This window comes from Solenopsis invicta, chromosome 5, assembly GCF_016802725.1.
Source record: "Solenopsis invicta isolate M01_SB chromosome 5, UNIL_Sinv_3.0, whole genome shotgun sequence".
NCBI classification, from domain to species: domain Eukaryota; kingdom Metazoa; phylum Arthropoda; class Insecta; order Hymenoptera; family Formicidae; genus Solenopsis; species Solenopsis invicta.
The window spans coordinates 5,466,396-5,484,017 of record NC_052668.1 but is presented as its reverse complement, the minus strand read 5'-3'; the positions used below and the strand labels follow the sequence as shown (position 1 = coordinate 5,484,017).

The following is a 17,622-nucleotide window of genomic DNA, read 5'->3' as shown; positions in this document are numbered from 1 at the left end:
TAGATGATACGTTATAAGATGTCTCCACATTTTCTCTGTCAATATTGAAAAATTCCATAATCTTGTTTTTAAATCCGTTTCTATTTTCATTAATCAGAACATATATGTGTTTGGATGTTATATCGCTATTGAATTCCTTCATTTTTTGTGAAATTGTACTATATATTTCCTTCGACGGTGGGTAAGATCTGCCATTATTTTGCATTGTGCAAAGGTCTGGATGTAATAAAATTTCCAATAACATGTGTTTGTCGTACATCTTGCAAAGCAGGAACTATGAATAATGCTAAAAGCAGTAACAAAAAAATTACTAAAATAGAATCAATCTTTTATGAGAAATTTGCTACGACCTAATGTACATGAAATTTCCTTATAATGCAAAATACATTCATCGATTATAAATCATTTACTTACATCTTTATAATCTCGTACCATTTAAAATCAGCTCTCCAAAAGCAATAATACTTGCGACACGATTTCTCTTCTGGACAAATTACTAAAACAATTCTCTGCATCGGGACTGAGAGAGCAAAACGAGTAACGTAACAAGTGGTAATATCATTAATAAAGATTTACCAAGTTTACAAGAAATAGAATTTAATATCCGCAAAAATTAACGAGGACTTGATATAAATTACCAAGAAACAAAATTTTATTGTAAAAAAACGACGTAAGCCGTCGTATTTAGACAAGTGTCTGGAATGGGACTACATTAAAATGGCAAGGGACCGAAATATTCCACTTATGCAAAATGGTAATACATGTAATAATATTATTAATAGAAAATTAATTAATATTTCACAAACTTGCGCATTTGATGCAATTTTTTATTAAATCGCAAGCGCCATTGCAAGCATAAAATCCTACGAAGAAAAAATAAAGATTTCAAATAACCGCACAATAAATTTAGCAATGTCAATATTACAAAGCGGAAAAATAAAAAAACATCACTAAAGCGAAAGAGCGAAAATTTTAATAAATCTTCCACTTCTAAATAACGCTATAACATTGTACACTCTTATGACTTCCAAATTAAATGCAAATTGTAATGTTGCACATTTAATTATTCATTTGTTTGCCGACATACCAAGTTGTAGAAAAACCGTAGTATATTCATGTGGTTATTATCAAAAAAGAAAAATAATATAGTTAAACAAGAATGTAGACATTCTTTTATGTGAAGGATTACAATATATGCAGAAGGCAATTGATAATACTTTAATGGTTACAACACAATGCAGAAAATGTTTAAGAAATACCACAGAAAATATAGAATATGGTCCACATTTATTTATAGACACGACGATCTTTACCGATCCTAGGTATATCAAACGCGACAATACGGTTGTACACAATCTTCAAGCAATTGCCTTAAATATTATATTAACTAGTTAAACATATGTCCTAGTCGGCGCAATAAATTACAAAAATTCATCAGATAATGCTGATAATGGCTATTATATCACGTACGCGGGATGCGGAAATGGCTGGTACAAGTACGACGGTATAAAGAAAAAGCGAATTATTGTTAACGCTAAGATTGTAATTACTGATCATATTTTATTATATGTTAGTGCAGTACAATAATTTATATTAATGCCGTTCTTATTATTATTAAAGTAATACTAATTTTAACATTAAAAAGAAAACTTTTCAAACATAAATTATGTAATAGAAAAAAGCGTAAATAAAATCTAACATTATTGTGCAATACATTTAATAATTGTAATGTTACTATATGCTTCGTTAGAATTAGTAGAATTCGTAATGACGGCAAGATAGTACGCTGAAAATAAAGCCAGATTATAACTACCAAATTTGATAATATTTACAAAATATTTAATAAAATAAAAATATTTTTGCTTATATTGATAAAATATTTCATTAATACTACTTTATTATGCATTTGATAGGTACAACCAGACCTCTTTTTCAACGTAAAAAAACCCAATATTTATACTTGAACAGGAAATTGATATTTAAAGAATCGGAACTATGGCAAGACTATCAAAAAATGGCTAAAAGCCGTCCGGAACTCGCGTTGAGATAGTACTTTACTCTTGCGATGTCGTGATAGTACCCCCGATTAAAAATTGTTTACAAACAAATACATATGAAAACTCCAATCGAAACTTTGTAATTTACCGACTTTCCGCGCACGGATTAGCTCGTCGGGTTTACGGTTGCTAGATCGAGAAAATGGTTCAACGCGGGAGAAAGGAAGGCCGGCGGTGCGTCTTAAGATACTACACGCAAGATATGGTTTAAATTGACGTATATTTAGCTAGTGAGACAGACAATATATACACGGTAATATACATACATATATATCTGTTAGAAACAAGCGAATAAATATTATAACTATTTTTCGGATACGGAACGCAGGAAAAGATGAGAAATAATCACAATATAAAAATTTTATTATAATATTTAATAATAATAATGAATAAGAAAAGGACAGAACAATCTTTAGCTTTCTTTGCATAACGTTTACAATAAATTAAAAAGAAGGAAAGAGAGATAGACACATGGAATGTAAAGTAAAAAATTAATGAAAGACACAAAAAAAAACGAATGAGAAACAGAGAGACAGAGACAATAAATAAAAGATAAAATGAGAGATAGAGATTTCGTTAAGTGAAAAGAAACTATCTGAATGATTTAAAAACAATTTAAATAATAGTTGAAAATGTCTGTAAGATATTATTAATCTTCAGACGAACTCTTTAAACAATAAATGTTAGTAAGATTTTAAAACTCTTCTAACGAACAATTGTATACTTTAATGTATCTGTAAGATCGTTATCTTCAGACGAACGAATAAGATGAAGAAAATGTCTGTCGGACTTATGTGGTCCTCAGACGAACGAATAAAATGAAGAAAATGTCTGTCGGACTTATGTGGTCCTCAGACGAACGACTGACTTGACTCAAGAATCGTAATAAGAGCTTCTTCGTAGTACTACGAGAATTTCCCTTCCTATTTGAGAATAGCGTGCACGCATGAAAAAATCTCACTATGAAAGTAACGAAAAAGGATCGTATTTGATCCGCCGGCCATGAGAATCCTCGATCGAAAGATCGATAGTAAACAAACAACGTTGCTAAGTGAGGGTTGCTAGGCGAGTTATCCACACCGTCGTCGGAGTGAACTAAGCGTCTCCTTAATCATTCACACATTGCTGAACGTTTTAGCGCTCTTTTTGAACAATATCTATATATACGAGGTGTGTTCAAAAAGTATCGCGAATTTTGAATTTTCGCGGGTTACGTATATTCGAATTTCGATCTTTTTGTGGCGTTATGTTGGTACTCATGTCTCTCACTTATGCCGACAAGCTCGGCCATTTTGAATGTTCACTTAATTGTTGACAGCTGCTTTGCTTGCACGTGTTTTGGATCGTCTTCGATTTTTACCTATTCAAAAAAATGGATCAAAGAACCTGTATCAAATTTTGTGTGAAAAACGAAATTAAATGCGCGGATGCATTCCGAATGTTGACTGTGGCATACGGAGAAGCTACCTTGGACCGAAGCAACGTTTATCGGTGGTACAAAATGTTCTCAGAAGGCCGAGAAGATGTGAACGACGAAGAGCGTGCCGGACGCCCGAGCACTTCAACAACAGACGAAAAAATTAATGAAGTGGAGAAAATGGTATTGGCCAATCGTCGAATCACCGTTAGAGAAGTTGCTGAGGACCTAAACATATCGATTGGCTCGTGCCATTCGATTTTTATCAATGATTTGGGCATGAGACGGGTCGCCGCGAAATTCGTACCAAACGCCCCTGCTCACACATCGTTGCTTGTGCGCGACTTTTTGGCCAAAAACAACACACTAATGATGCCGCAGCCACCGTATTCCCCAGATCTGGCACCCTGTGACTTTTTCTTGTTCCCTAAACTGAAGAGGCCCATGAAAGGACGACGTCACGCTACGCTTGACGAGATAAAGACGGCATCGAAGGAGGAGCTGAACAAGATAAAAAAAAATGATTTTTTGAAGTGCTTCGAAGATTGGAAAAACCGTTGGAACAAGTGTATAATATCTCATGGGGATTACTTTGAAGGGGACAAAATAGATATTCATGAATAAATAAATAATTTTTGAAAAAACACAAAATTCGCGATACTTTTTGAACACACCTCGTACAAGTGTCGATGCGCTTCGTCGCCAGATCGTACAATGGTATACGGTGTAATCTTTGCGCGGGCGCGGTCTACGGCCGGCGTGCCGTGCTTCGTGACGCGATGGGCGTGGTTTTGCAGTACGGTCTACGGGCTAGCCGTTGTGTTCTCGCGGGCGGGTCGACTTCCCGCGCGGTATAGCGGTTGCGACGGGATTGTCGCAGGTAGGCTGGACGCGCGGCAACCTGTCAAGTAACTTGACCCGGGACCCCGAACACGGCGGTTTGGGTGGGTGTTGCGAAGTGAGGAGGGTAGCCTCCGGGTCGCCGAGGACCGGCTTGCTGACCAAGACTCTTGGTGCTTGAGCGGGTCTCTACTCGTGAAGGCTGATGTATTCGGAATGAATTGGCGTAGGAGGCGGAGTACTCTCTTGCCGCGGCCAAGCACTCTTTGACCGGGTTTCCGAATTCGGGAACAGGATATCACCAAAGCAGCGGATCGTTATCGGAAAGCTGGTCGGTGACGGAGTCGCTGTTTCTCGTCGCGGTGGCCCTATTTATACCGAGCGACTCCGCTCGCCTCCATTATCTTTTCGGCGCTTGACGTCGGGGTAGGGAGAACACTCCGTGTCTTCCGAGTGCGCGTGCGCGCCGACTCAGCGGGTGCGATGGCTCGGCGGGTCTCCTCTGGCGGTGTTTGTCGCTAGGCGGTATCGCGGTATTCGGAGTCTTAACAACGGGTGCCCGAGGCACCCCCGGTTATGGCCCGGCGGTCTTTCCGGCCGATGTTCGCCGGGACGATGCTTTATACGGGGTGCATCGTCAGAACTTATAGAAAGTTTTAGATCTATAACAGAACTATCGAAAAATGCTAAAAAATCGTCCGGAACTCGCGTTGAGATGGTACTTTACTTTTGCGATATTGTGCCAGTAGGCCTGATTTAAAATTGTTTATAAACAAATACGTGTGAGAACTCCAATCGAAACTTATAGAAAAGCTTAGAACTATGGCAGAACTATTGAAATATGCTAAAAAGTCGTCCGAATCTCGCGTTGAGATGACAGTTTACTCTTGCAAAGCCGTGCCAGTAGGCCCGATTAAAAATTGTTTATAAGCAAATAGAGGTGAGAACGCCAATCGAAACTTGTAGAAAGCTTTAGAACTATTTCAGGACTATTAAAAAAGGCTGAAAAGTCGTTCGGAACTCGCTTAGAGATGGTACCTTACTCTTACGATGCCGTGCCAGTACGACGGATTAAAAATTGATTATAAACAAATAGAGGTGAGAACTTCAATCGAAACTTACAGAAAGCTTTAGAACTATTGCAGAACAATCGAAAAAGGCTGAAAAGTCGTCCGAAACTCGCCTTGAGATGGTACCTTACTCTTGCGATGCCGTGCCAGTATGGCGGATTAAAAATTGTTTATAAACAAATAGAAGTAAGAACTCCAATCGAAACTTATAGAAAGGTGTAGAACTATGGCAAACCTATCGAAGAATGCTAAAAAATCGTCCGAAACTCGCGTTGAGATGATACTTTACTCTAGCAATGTCCTGCCAGTATACCCGATATAAAATTGTTTATAAACATTTAGAAGTGAGAACTTTAATCGAAACTTATAGAAAGCTTTAAAACAATGACAAAACTATCGAAAAATGCCTAAAAGCCGTTCGGAACTCGCGATGAGATGGTATTTTACTCTCGCGATGCCGTGCCAGTACGCCGGATTAAAAATTGTTTATAAACAAATAGAGGTAAGAACTCTAATTGAAACTTATAAAAAGGTCTAGAACTATGGCAGAACTATCAAAAAATACTGATAAGTCGTCCGGAACTGACGTTGAGATGGCACTTTATTCTTGCGATGTCGTGCCAGTACACCCAATTAAAAATTGTTTATAAACAAATAGATGTGAAAACTCCAATCGAAACTCATAGAAAGCTTTATAGCTATGGCAGAACTATCGAAAAATGCTTAAAAGTCGTCCTGAACTCGTGTTGAGATGGTACTTTGCTTTTGCGATGCCGTGCAAGTGCGCTAAATTAAATATTATTTAATTGGTGTAATTTTATCCTTAAACTCTTTATAGATGTGAAACGTACTTAGAACTAATGGGAACTTTTGATAGTTGTTGTAATATTTGAATGCTTCTGATACTTTAGAGGGAAATGTGCCGTGCTGGTTTATGAAGTTAGCACGACATTCTAATTTTGATATAAAATTGTTAATTATTCAAATGTTTTTTTTTTAGTTCTATATAAATGTGTAGCATAAAATTATCGAGAACTTTTAACAGATGTTGTAATATTAGAATGTTTCCGGTACTTTAGAGAAAGATGTGCCGTGCTGGAAAGTAAAGTTAGCACGTCATTTTTTTTCATGTTTTTACTATAAAAAATGCGCAACTCTTTTAAATTTTTATCAGGAACTGTAGAATTATCAAAAATGCTACTGGAACTATCATTATTTCTTGTTATTTAATAAAATGACGTGCTAACTTCACAGACACTCCATTTTTCCACTTTCTGAATCTTTCCCATAGCTTTCAAACGAGACAGCTTTCTGCGTCACATTCAATTGATCCGCGAATTTTTGTTGAGTTTGAGTATCATCTCCATCCAATAAGGCTTGCAATTCGTTGTCTGCGAACTTTTTCGATGGTTTCTCACGCTCTTCGCTTTCTCACGTCAAAATCACGACTTTTGAATTTTTTTAACTACTTGAAACACTTTGTTTTACCAAGTGCATGTTCATCGTAAATTTCGACAAGCATTCGATGCAATTCTGCAGCAGCTTTCTTCAAATGATAACAGAAAACCAATGCTGTCCGCAAATTGTAGTTTGTAGGCACAAAACTCGACATGTTTAAGGATATAGAAAAATATACCGGTGTTTGGAACTTGGGTTGTGTGTTGAATATCTTCTTTAGCTGTTAGAAGGTGATGATGGCGCTGCAGAAGCGGTCTCACTAGAGTCCCTAGAAGTAAAGAGTCTGGACATCTCCCCCTAAAATGTCGGTGGTAAATATGTAGTGTATGTACGTGAGCTTTATGTGTGTGTATGTTTATCATTGTGTGCACTTGAACGTGTTGTATGCTGTTATCGCATTGGTTAAAGAGGATTAAAGAGGGATCCGTTTGGTCCTGCCATTTTAGGTGCAGTCCAATCACGTGGAACCCGGAGATGTCCAAACTCTCTACTTTTAGGGACTTTAGGTCTTACGATCCCTAAACTGATGGCTAGCACCATCTATAGGGAAATTCCTGTTTCATACTTTTACACCTGGTATATATATAGAAAAAAAAAAAAAAAAATACCGCGAGACGCGACCGCGCCTCCTGATATATATATATATATATATATATATATATATATATATATATATATATATATATACATACATATAATAGTGTAACACTAGCGGTTTTCGGGCGGTGCCGGAATCGAGAATTTGGTTGGAGATAAGCTCGTCGGATACCGTTCAAATAATCGCACTCGGATGTATAAAAACAAAGATTGTAAATTAATTCAAAAAATGTCAAACAAATACATGTGATTACATTACGTAATGTCTAAGTATCAGGTTTAAACTAAACGAACAGATAATTGTTTTAAAGTAATCAAATTTAACTAAATGAACAGACAATTGTCTCGAAATAATCAGATTTAATTGCATGAACAGACAACTGAATTAAATGAACAAATCGATAATTGGAATAATTGTATTTAACTAATTTAAAAGCTAACTGTCTTGAGATTTTGGCTATCTATATATGTATATATATATATATATATATATATATATATATATATATATATAATGAAGTTTCGCGAGGTTATACGGAAACGTCGTCCAATGGATATCAGAGAATTGCGGAATGCGGTGGTGCGTGTGACGATAGTCATGGAAAGCGTGGATTGGTTGGTGTGACGGTACGGTTAAATTAGCGATTCCGTGATTTGCCCGAGCGGCCTCGTGTAAATGAGGCAATCGTATTATCAGGGCGCGGATGCCCTGACAATATTTCAGTTTACAAATGGCTCTGTCGCCGTCGAGAATGCTTGACGGTGTGGGAAGGTTCCAGATGCGCACAGACCTGATCGGACATCACCAATTACGTAATCTAATCTAACCCAACCAACGGAAATACTCTAGTCATCGGCCGCTATAATTAGTAGTGTCCGATTGGGTCTGTGCGCAACTGGGATTCTTCCACCGGAGAGATCTGACTTCTGCGTTTCCAGTGCCGGCTTATCCGATCGTGTAGTTGGATGCACCAATCCGCGCGTTCGGCCGGTTTGTCCGGAATAAGAGTGTTGTGGAACGTCACGGTGCGCGTACTGGCGCGCTGTCGCGCCAAGAGGTTAGATCTATTTTTCAATACGTCGTATGACCACTGAACCCAATACATACAGGAAAGAGCCGTCCTATAGAAATCGTGTGTAAAAGGCTGGTCATAGAGAGAGGTTTCCATTATGTTGGCTGTTTCTTTTCTTTTTAAGCTCTTGAAACCCGCCATTTTTGATGGTACAATCATATCTAAAAGCTAGTCAAACCTCCTAAAGTGCCTCTGAATCGTTCTCTGAACTCATCAGTCAGCATACTTTTGATGATGCTTGTACCGCTAAAAAAAAGGTCTATGACAGAAAGAGACAACGTAACCTTCTCTCTCTGACCGCTTTTTTCCGGCTACGGCTCTTTCCTGTATGTATTCAGTTCAGTGCGTATGACCGATTCGGACGTCGGGCGCATGCGTATTGTATTGTCGGCTAGACGGGTGTCGTTTTCGGAACAAATGAACAACTCCCCTTTTTCACGACATGACATCCGACAGCGACATACGACGTATTGTAAAAGGCCTTAGCTCGGTGCGCACACGTGGTCCGCGATGTCGCGGCGCTCGGTCGGTCGGAGCGGAGTGACGATGAGCGCGAGGTAGAGGATTGTTTTGTTGAGGATTGTTTTGTTACAACAGAATAAAGATATATTTTAGACAAATGTACATTTTCTTAAAAAGTTTTGTTATTTTTTAATAAAATTATATGTCAAAGTATATATTGCATCTTCCTCTTTTTTACGACTATAATACGAGTATAACCGATATCCATAAAAAAGCATTATTTCTGAGACTTACGTGTAAAAACACGAATGCTGATAAACATGTGAAAAAATTTACAGAGTCACGTCACAATTGCTCGTCAGAATGCCATATGAAAGTTCATGAATAATAGCATTAATAAAATAATAAATTCTATTGTAAGTTCTCACAAATTTGGTTCTACCATAAGATTAATTTAATTATATATTTTTTTATGAACCTAAAAACACGTTTATTAGTTTAAGCATAATTTTTTAAATATTCCTTTACACGCAGAATTCTTTCTAATTGTGTATAAGTTACTTATGAAATAAGGTAATACGAACATTTTACAGCTTTGAATGAAAATAGAACTCTTAATATGTAGTTTTAATGAAGTTTACCAACAGTCTAGGACCATGTCATAGATAACAAGACTATTGAATAAGCACGTTAAAGTATTATGATATTATTTTAAAATAAAAAATACTACCTTAGCTTCGTAAATGGCATAAAATTTCACAACACATCTTGTACAGTTGTGAGCTAAAGTTGCAACACATTTTCTTTGATGATTTTTGGAATGTAGATTTGCTCATCGAATGGCGAACGTAAATGGTTCTTATCTGTGGATCCAACCAATTACGTTCGCCGATTGATGAGCAAGTCTTCTAAAAACCATCAAAGAAAATGCGTTGCAACTTTTTAGCTTACGACTGTACTTCTACCTAAACATAGAATTAAATAAGGTTGTAAGGTTATGATTAAAATAAAGTCTTTAAAATTTCAGGAATTTTTAGTCTGCTTCAGTTAGATCTTTCGGCTAATTTCTTCCAGGAGTTTCCCTCTGATGCACTGAGGCATTTAACGGATTTGAAATACTTGAATATGTCCAACAATCTTCTTACCGTAAGTATCATTGTAAGATGATGAGTATACAGTGTTTCTTTCATAAACATATACACACATTTGACAACGTATTCACACAGAAATAAATATTTTTTTATGTTTAATAAATCTCTTTAAATCCAAAAAAACTTATGCATTGGAGATCAAACAAAACTAAAAATATAATTATTTGAATTCAAATGAGACTAGAAGAGCTTCAGGGCCGTGCAGGGTGTTGTGCGCCAATACAAAATAAATACCAATGTAAATAAAGTAAACGTTTCAACTGTTCAATAACTAGTCATCTTCAGTACAATGTTTGAATCTATAAAATTGAAACAATTAAATAACAAATAATATCACAACATAACTTAACGCCACTTAACGCAACATAAATCAATAAATTAAGATCTTACCGGATATATCTGCGATATCAGCTTAACACGCAAACGTACGGCATTGAAACGTGCTTAACAAAAAGTGTCGAAAAGCGTCTTAGTTCAAAATGTATCCTCAAGGAACGAGCGAAGGGACATCGTTTTCTATAAGTCTAAGTAAGCCTGCACAAAAAAGAGAAAAAAAAACACCAGTATTCAATGTCAGAATGTAAAAAAATAAATAAATAAATAAATACAGATAAAAATAATAATAAATATAATAGATAAAGAGATGTACAAGTCAAGATAATAAAATTGTAAGCAGGAAAAAACTAACGTAAATTTAAAATAAAACAAATAATAAATAAAGAGCTGTACTAGTCTAATAATAAAATTGTAAAATAGAATAGATTTATTGTAAAATAGAATAGAACATTAAAAAAATAGTATAGATCATACCTATGAGTCCCAAAAACTATATCCTAAATGATGCTGGTACGAATATATACCACAGAGTGTTGTGAAACGAATAAGATGAGAAAATTGTAGAAACAGGACGATATGAGTAAGAAAAGGGGAGGAGGGGAGGATTGGACGTTAAGAAGGGGAAATACGATCGAGAATACGAAGATACATGTCAAAAAGCAGTTTGGTATCACTTTGTTTGTTGAGTCCTTTTTGTTGTCTCTTTATGTGTAACATTTTAGATATCAATCTTTTTTTAAAGAATGATTCTTTATCTAAAATTTCTACATTATCCTAATTAAAATCATGATTGTTTTCGATGCAATATTTCGTAATAATGGAAGAAAAATTGGATTTTCTGATATCTAATTTATGTTCAGTGACTTTTGCTTTGTTACATCCAACCTTAAGGAAAAGGAAGGCTATCTCTCAAAAGATGCCTGGGACTTGAGGAAGACAGGGAAGGATGCAACAAAAACTCTTTTATTCTCGTGACCGCACTTGTGGGATGTGCGGCACGAGCCGAACGCACTTTTGATGATTCCGAAATTATGCGTCAACGTGTAATGACACGCTTTAACGCGCTTTCAGAATCGTGCGATCGTTGGTCCTAATTTGAGTCAGAGAATTCAATCTCTATAACTCGGGATCGGACCGAGTGCAATCTTTTCGAGTCGGGAGGTTAGTGTGTGAGTACGAGATGGGTTGATGAAATAAAATTTTACATTGGTGCTTCTTTTTAACTAAAATTTAACATATATTCTGATACTTGAAATTTACATACATAAAGGTTCAAGTTGTTCAAGAGAATTAGCAAATAAATACATGATCGGTTATTGTTATTTAGTAGAAAAAAAAGAAAACAATATAACAGGTAATCATTATTAATTAAGACAGCAGTACGTAATCAGTTAACTTAATTAAAATATAAAACGATTAGGTAATGATTATTCAGAAATTTAAAATTAAAATACATTGTTTAATATCGATAGGAAAATCTATGAAGTTAACATTATTTTTGAGGTTTAAAAACATTGAGAATTACAAGATAGAACATGATTAATTATCAGGAATACAAATATTTAAGAATTATAGTTAGTGTAAATTATCTATTTTAATTGAAAAAGCTAAACGGTGCATTTTGAATAATTGATCTAGAGACTATAAATATATATATATATTGAATTAACATAGGTATTGCGATTGATTAATTTTGGAAACTTAAACTATACGCATTATTATATACACAGGAGGAGATGGAATTAATTAATTTCGGTTATAGTAACTGTAGATGGAGGAAAGAAATTATAGAAAAAATCTATGGGTACATAATACTGGTAGGGATCGTCAGAGAGGAAAACGGGGATCCGGTCATTAGGATTCAGGGCCGTAATTACTAAGTGTAGGACATCTAAATTTAAGTCAAAGTGTAGGCAAAAATGTGATAAAAAAGGGGGTATATTTTTAAGAGGAAATTGTTGAATTATCTCTTCGAAAGAGTCTTGAAGGCCGTTAAAATAATAAAATCGTGGGCGACGGGGGGGGGGAGCTCGACCTCTTCCAGGAACTCCACACTAGATGTGGAGCTCGTGGGAGAAGGAGGGGGGCTTGATGCTGGGGAATCGAAGGGTATTGGAGAATACGAAATGCTGGAGACGGTTTCAGGAGGAGAATCGGGAGCTATCCGGTAGGTGAGCAAGGAGGAAATTGAGACGGCAGGGGATTCTGGTCGGAGCTCTGTGGGAGTTCCAGGAGCCTCGAGAAAAGGGGGTTCTAGATCTCGCGAATCTTCTATTAATTCGGAAGCGCGGCGTTCCTCCGAAGGAGCGATTTCTTGTTCCACGGGCTCGCGTCTCAATTCTTGAAGATACTCCTCGTATGCTTGATCGAGGAGAATCCGCGCTCGTCTGACCCGCTTGCGGCGGAGACGTCTTGCGGCCCGGCGACTGATCGTGGGACGTCTCCCGTGGTTGACCACTATCAACCGTTTTGAGTATTATTTGTAGTCCCGAGGGAACCAGAGAATGAGGGATAACGAACTTACTTGTTAGTTAGATGAGAAGAGAAAGTGAAGAAACTATCGAATTCTGCGGGTTGAGGTGTGTGACGCAGCGCAGGTTGTCCGCTCTGAGGGATGTTGCAACGGCGGGCCGTTCGGAGTTCCAATGAATGTGATTCTCGAGCACAGACTCTAAGTTCGAACGTTTTGAGAATAACGCGCACTGCCTCGATACTTCAACGCGTGGGTGTGAGAGCCAAGTTGAAATTTTTTGAATGTTCGAGCCGTTCGAAGCTGCGTATTTTATAGGGCTTAGGAAAAGGGCGTGAGATTAGTTTAGTGGGTGAGATGAGGATTTGATTGGGTAAAGCCTTTTGAGCTTTTTCCTTTCCTTGGAGATTCCTTGTTGTCGAAATTTTGAGCTTATTCGTTGGGTAGTTCACCAACGCTCACCACCAATCATCTTCTCGGATGATCTCTCGTTGGCTAATCTTCTCCCGATTTTTCTTAACTCTAAGAGGGGCGAGCTGTTGCATCACCCAATCGCTTAAGGGATTCGTTATCTTACGGTTTCTCTTCTTGGAACGTTCGGTCCTGATTTTTTATATCGCCGCGTCCGTTTATTTGGGACTCGCTTTCCATATGAATCATCTTTCCGTTCGTGATGAAACATAGGTTGGAACAAACAAAGCCGGGTTGTAAATTTTGATTTTATAGTTTTATAGTTTCCGTCCGGCGTCGCGACTCAATCTTATCTCTGATTGTTGCCAGACTTTAATAGCGTTTAGATTTTTTCTCTTTCGAGTCCAGGCTTTGTTCGTCCATATGAATTATTAATAAGCATCGTTGCTTGTAATTTTGTAGTCGCACGATTTCTCCTTTTTTTGCTTCTATTTATTGCTCCGGATGTAATATGTGGCCATTATATATATATATATATATATATATATATATATATATATATATATATATATTCCGAGAACAACATTTGATTTTTTCTTATAATAGCCGGGTGATAGTGTTATTTTGTAAAAGAGAAATCGTGGAGTTCCGGGTGTAAGTATTGTAAATTTTACAGACAATCTCTTAGCTTGTTTAGCATAATTTGTATAATGGATGCGAAAAGGGAAATCGTAAAATCCTCCGGATGTAACAGCTTTAAGCTGACGTTTTGTCTGTCCCACATAAGACGATTCACAATCCCTACAATTAATTTTGTAGACTACATCGTTGCACGATAATTGGTCAATGTAGTTTTTTCCCGTGCTTATAAATTTATTAAGTTTGAAGGGGATTGTAAACGCTATGTTACAGTTATACTTATTAAGGAAAAACAAAAATTTATCTGATACCGACTTGATATAAGGGATCGTAAAATACCTTTTCGCACCTTCGTTGTTTACAAGCAGTTCTCTGGTTTACTAATGAGTTCTCTGTTATTCCCTATTTTAGCAGATTTGGTCATGCAGGATTTGGAGTATACTGCTATCAAAAACTTTTCGTTCCATCTACATTCTATTTTATATACGTAGACGATATTATACTGGCAGCATCTGAATACTTATTATCTTGTATTCATGACATTTTTAATTTCGTGCATGACCGCTTGCAATTCACAATGAAGATAGAGAGAGAAGAAAAAATCAGTTTTCTTGATGTGTTGATAAAACGCAACAATGTGATTATTTTCGATCAGTATCGTAAACCCACCTTTTCGGGAAAATACCTTAATTTCCTTTTGCTTCACCTGTTGTGTCATAAAAAAAGTGTTGTTTTTGGTATGGTGGACAGAATAATTTTATTATCACATCTATAGTTTCATCAAAAAAATTTCACTCTTATGATTAATATCTTACTTGACAATAGCTATCCTTTAAATTTTATCTTCGCCAGGATTCATTTTAGATTAAAACACTTTTGTTTATAAAAATGATACCTACGTGACCGACAAAAATGCAAAAAGGTATTTCGTGATCCCTTATATCAAGTCAAGTTGTATCAGATAAATTTTTGTCTTTCCCTAATAAGTATGACTGTAACGTTGCGTTTACAATCCTCTTTAAACTTAATAAATTTACAACCGTGGGAAAAGATCACATTGATCGGTTATAGTGCAATGATGTAGTCTACAAAATTAATTATAGAGATTGTGAGTCGTCTTATGTGGGACATACAAAACGTCAGCTTAAAACAAGAGTCACTAAACATAGATCAGAAAATCCAGTTCTCCTTCCGTTATTACGAAACATTGCATCAAAAATAATCATGATTTTGATTGGGATAATGTAGACATTTTAGATAAAGAACCATTCTTTAAGAAAAGATCGATATCTCAAATGTTACACATAAAGAGATAACAAAAAAGACTCAACAAACAAAGTGATACCAAACTGCTTTCTGACGCGTATTTTCCTATTCTCAATCGTATTTTCTCTCCTTAATGACCGATCCTTCCACCCTCCCCCCCACCCCTTTTCCTACTTATATCATTCTGTTTTGACAATTCTCTCATCTTATTCGTTTCACAACACTTTGTGATGTACACGCACCGGCATAAATGGTGTCTCTCGTGCTGACGCTCGGTTGCCGCACACATGCGAAATACGCGAGGCGCGCACATATGTACATTCGTACCAGCTTCATTTAGGATATAGTTTTCGGGACTCATAGGTATAATCTATACTATTTTTTTCATGTTATCTATTTTATTTTACAATTTTATTATTGGACTTGTATAGCTTTTCATTTATTATTTTTGGTATATTTTGAATTTACATTAGTTTTTTCTTTCTTACAATTTTATTATCTTGACTTTTACAGCTCTTTATCTATTATATTTATTATTATTTTTATCTGTACTTATTTATTCATCTGTTTACATTCTGACATTGAATATTGGTGTCTTTTTCTCCTTTTTTTTGTACGGGCTTACTTAGACTCATGCTCCGAAAACGATGTCCCTTCGCTTGTTTCTCGAGAATATATCTCAAACTAAGACGCTTTTCGACACTTTTTGTTAAACACGTTTCAATGTAGTACGTTTTTGTAAGCTAATACCGCAGATATATTCAAGGTAAGATCTCAATTTATTAATTAATGTTGCGTTAAGTTTTTGATACAATTTGATATTTAATTGTTTCAATGTTATAGATTCAAACATTGTACTGAAGATGACTAGTAATTAAATAGTCGAAACGTTTACTTTATTTACATTGGTATTTATTTTGTATTGGTGCACAACACCTTGCACGGCTCTGAAGCTTTTCTTGTCTTATTTAAATTGTTATTCTTTAGAAGCCTTGAACCTTGTATTTATTTTCTAATTTTCTAATTATTTGAATTTAAGAAAGGTTATTAAGGTACTTGAACCAAATTAAATCTTTTAAATTTATTTTTTGAAAACACGTTTTATGCATGGAACATGCTTAAAAAATGTGTTAGGGAAATAGATAAACCTGGGAAATTAAAACTAACAGCAATACGTTTATTTAGCGTAAAAACTTATGATAATGGATTAGTTAATTAGTTATCCAGCTATAATATTTCACTGCTGAACATAAATCTTCCGTAGTATGTTCCACTTTGTTATGCTTTGTGCTGCCTATATCCCGTTAGTAATTGTTATCGCTAACGTTATTTTGTTAATGTGGCATAACGAATATGCTTTATGATTATCGCAACGTGCGCATCGTCTAGCAATTATTTCGTTTTGACTTTTTACTCTGCGTCTCGCAAGTGATCTTTGACAATTTGTAACGCAAAGAGTATAGCGTAATAAAGATAGTGATTATGAGCCCCGCGCGTAATCAATCATTATACAGGGTGTCTTGCAATCACCGAGCAATATTTTAACAGCGTATTCTGGATGTAAAGTGGAGCAAAAAATCTTAATACAAAAATGTCGAGTCTATAGTACTTTTTGAATTATATCCTATCAAAGATAACCAGTAATGTCGCGTAGAATTGGCGCGCTCAGGCCCGTAGTTGGATAGCACGCTCATCGGTTTATCATTTGTCACTGATTTCACAAGTTCATACAAACTAAATGTAACTACTAAATGTATAGGAAACAGATGTCAATATGTATTATGCTCGCTAAGTAAATACCGAGTCAATATTGCATAAAAAAAAACGTGATAAAGTTTTTTAGAGTATAATATTAAAGTATAATTACAGTGTGTGAACAGTGTGATAAAATAAAAATGGATTATACATCACAAGAATATTTTGATATGTTAATCACATACTCGTATGCTGAAACTAATCAATCCTTGTTTCGCAATTGTAAAACTATAAAATTTAATAATTATAACAGTAATAATTAGTGACGTTCTTAGGAATCAGATGTAAAAATCAATATTATGTGAAATCAGTGACAAATGATAAACCGATGAGCGTGCTATCCAACTACGGTCCTGAGCGCGCAAATTCTACTCGACATTATTGGTTATCTTTGATCGGTTATAATTCAAAAGCTACTATAGCCTCGACATTTTTGTATTAAGATTTTTTGCTCCACTTTACATCCAAAATACGCTGTTAAAATATTGCTCAGTGATTGCAAGACACTCTGTTTAGGGCAAAATATCCACCTAGATAAAGGAAAATTTGTGCCAAATTTTATTTCAAAAGAACCTCACAATTTTAAGATGTTACAAGAAATGTGATTTTTCATTGTTACG

The 17,622-nt window shown here is 35.8% G+C and overlaps 1 protein-coding gene across 1 annotated transcript in view; it reads left to right on the top strand.

The window, feature by feature from the left end:
• Nucleotides 1-17,622, top strand: part of LOC120357934 (insulin-like growth factor-binding protein complex acid labile subunit) — a 603,658-nt gene that overhangs the window by 427,054 nt on the left and 158,982 nt on the right. The window contains exon 4 of the mRNA XM_039449983.1: nucleotides 10,002-10,120. Within this exon, the coding sequence (XP_039305917.1) occupies nucleotides 10,002-10,120 (119 nt within the window). The remainder of the gene's footprint in view (nucleotides 1-10,001; nucleotides 10,121-17,622) is intronic.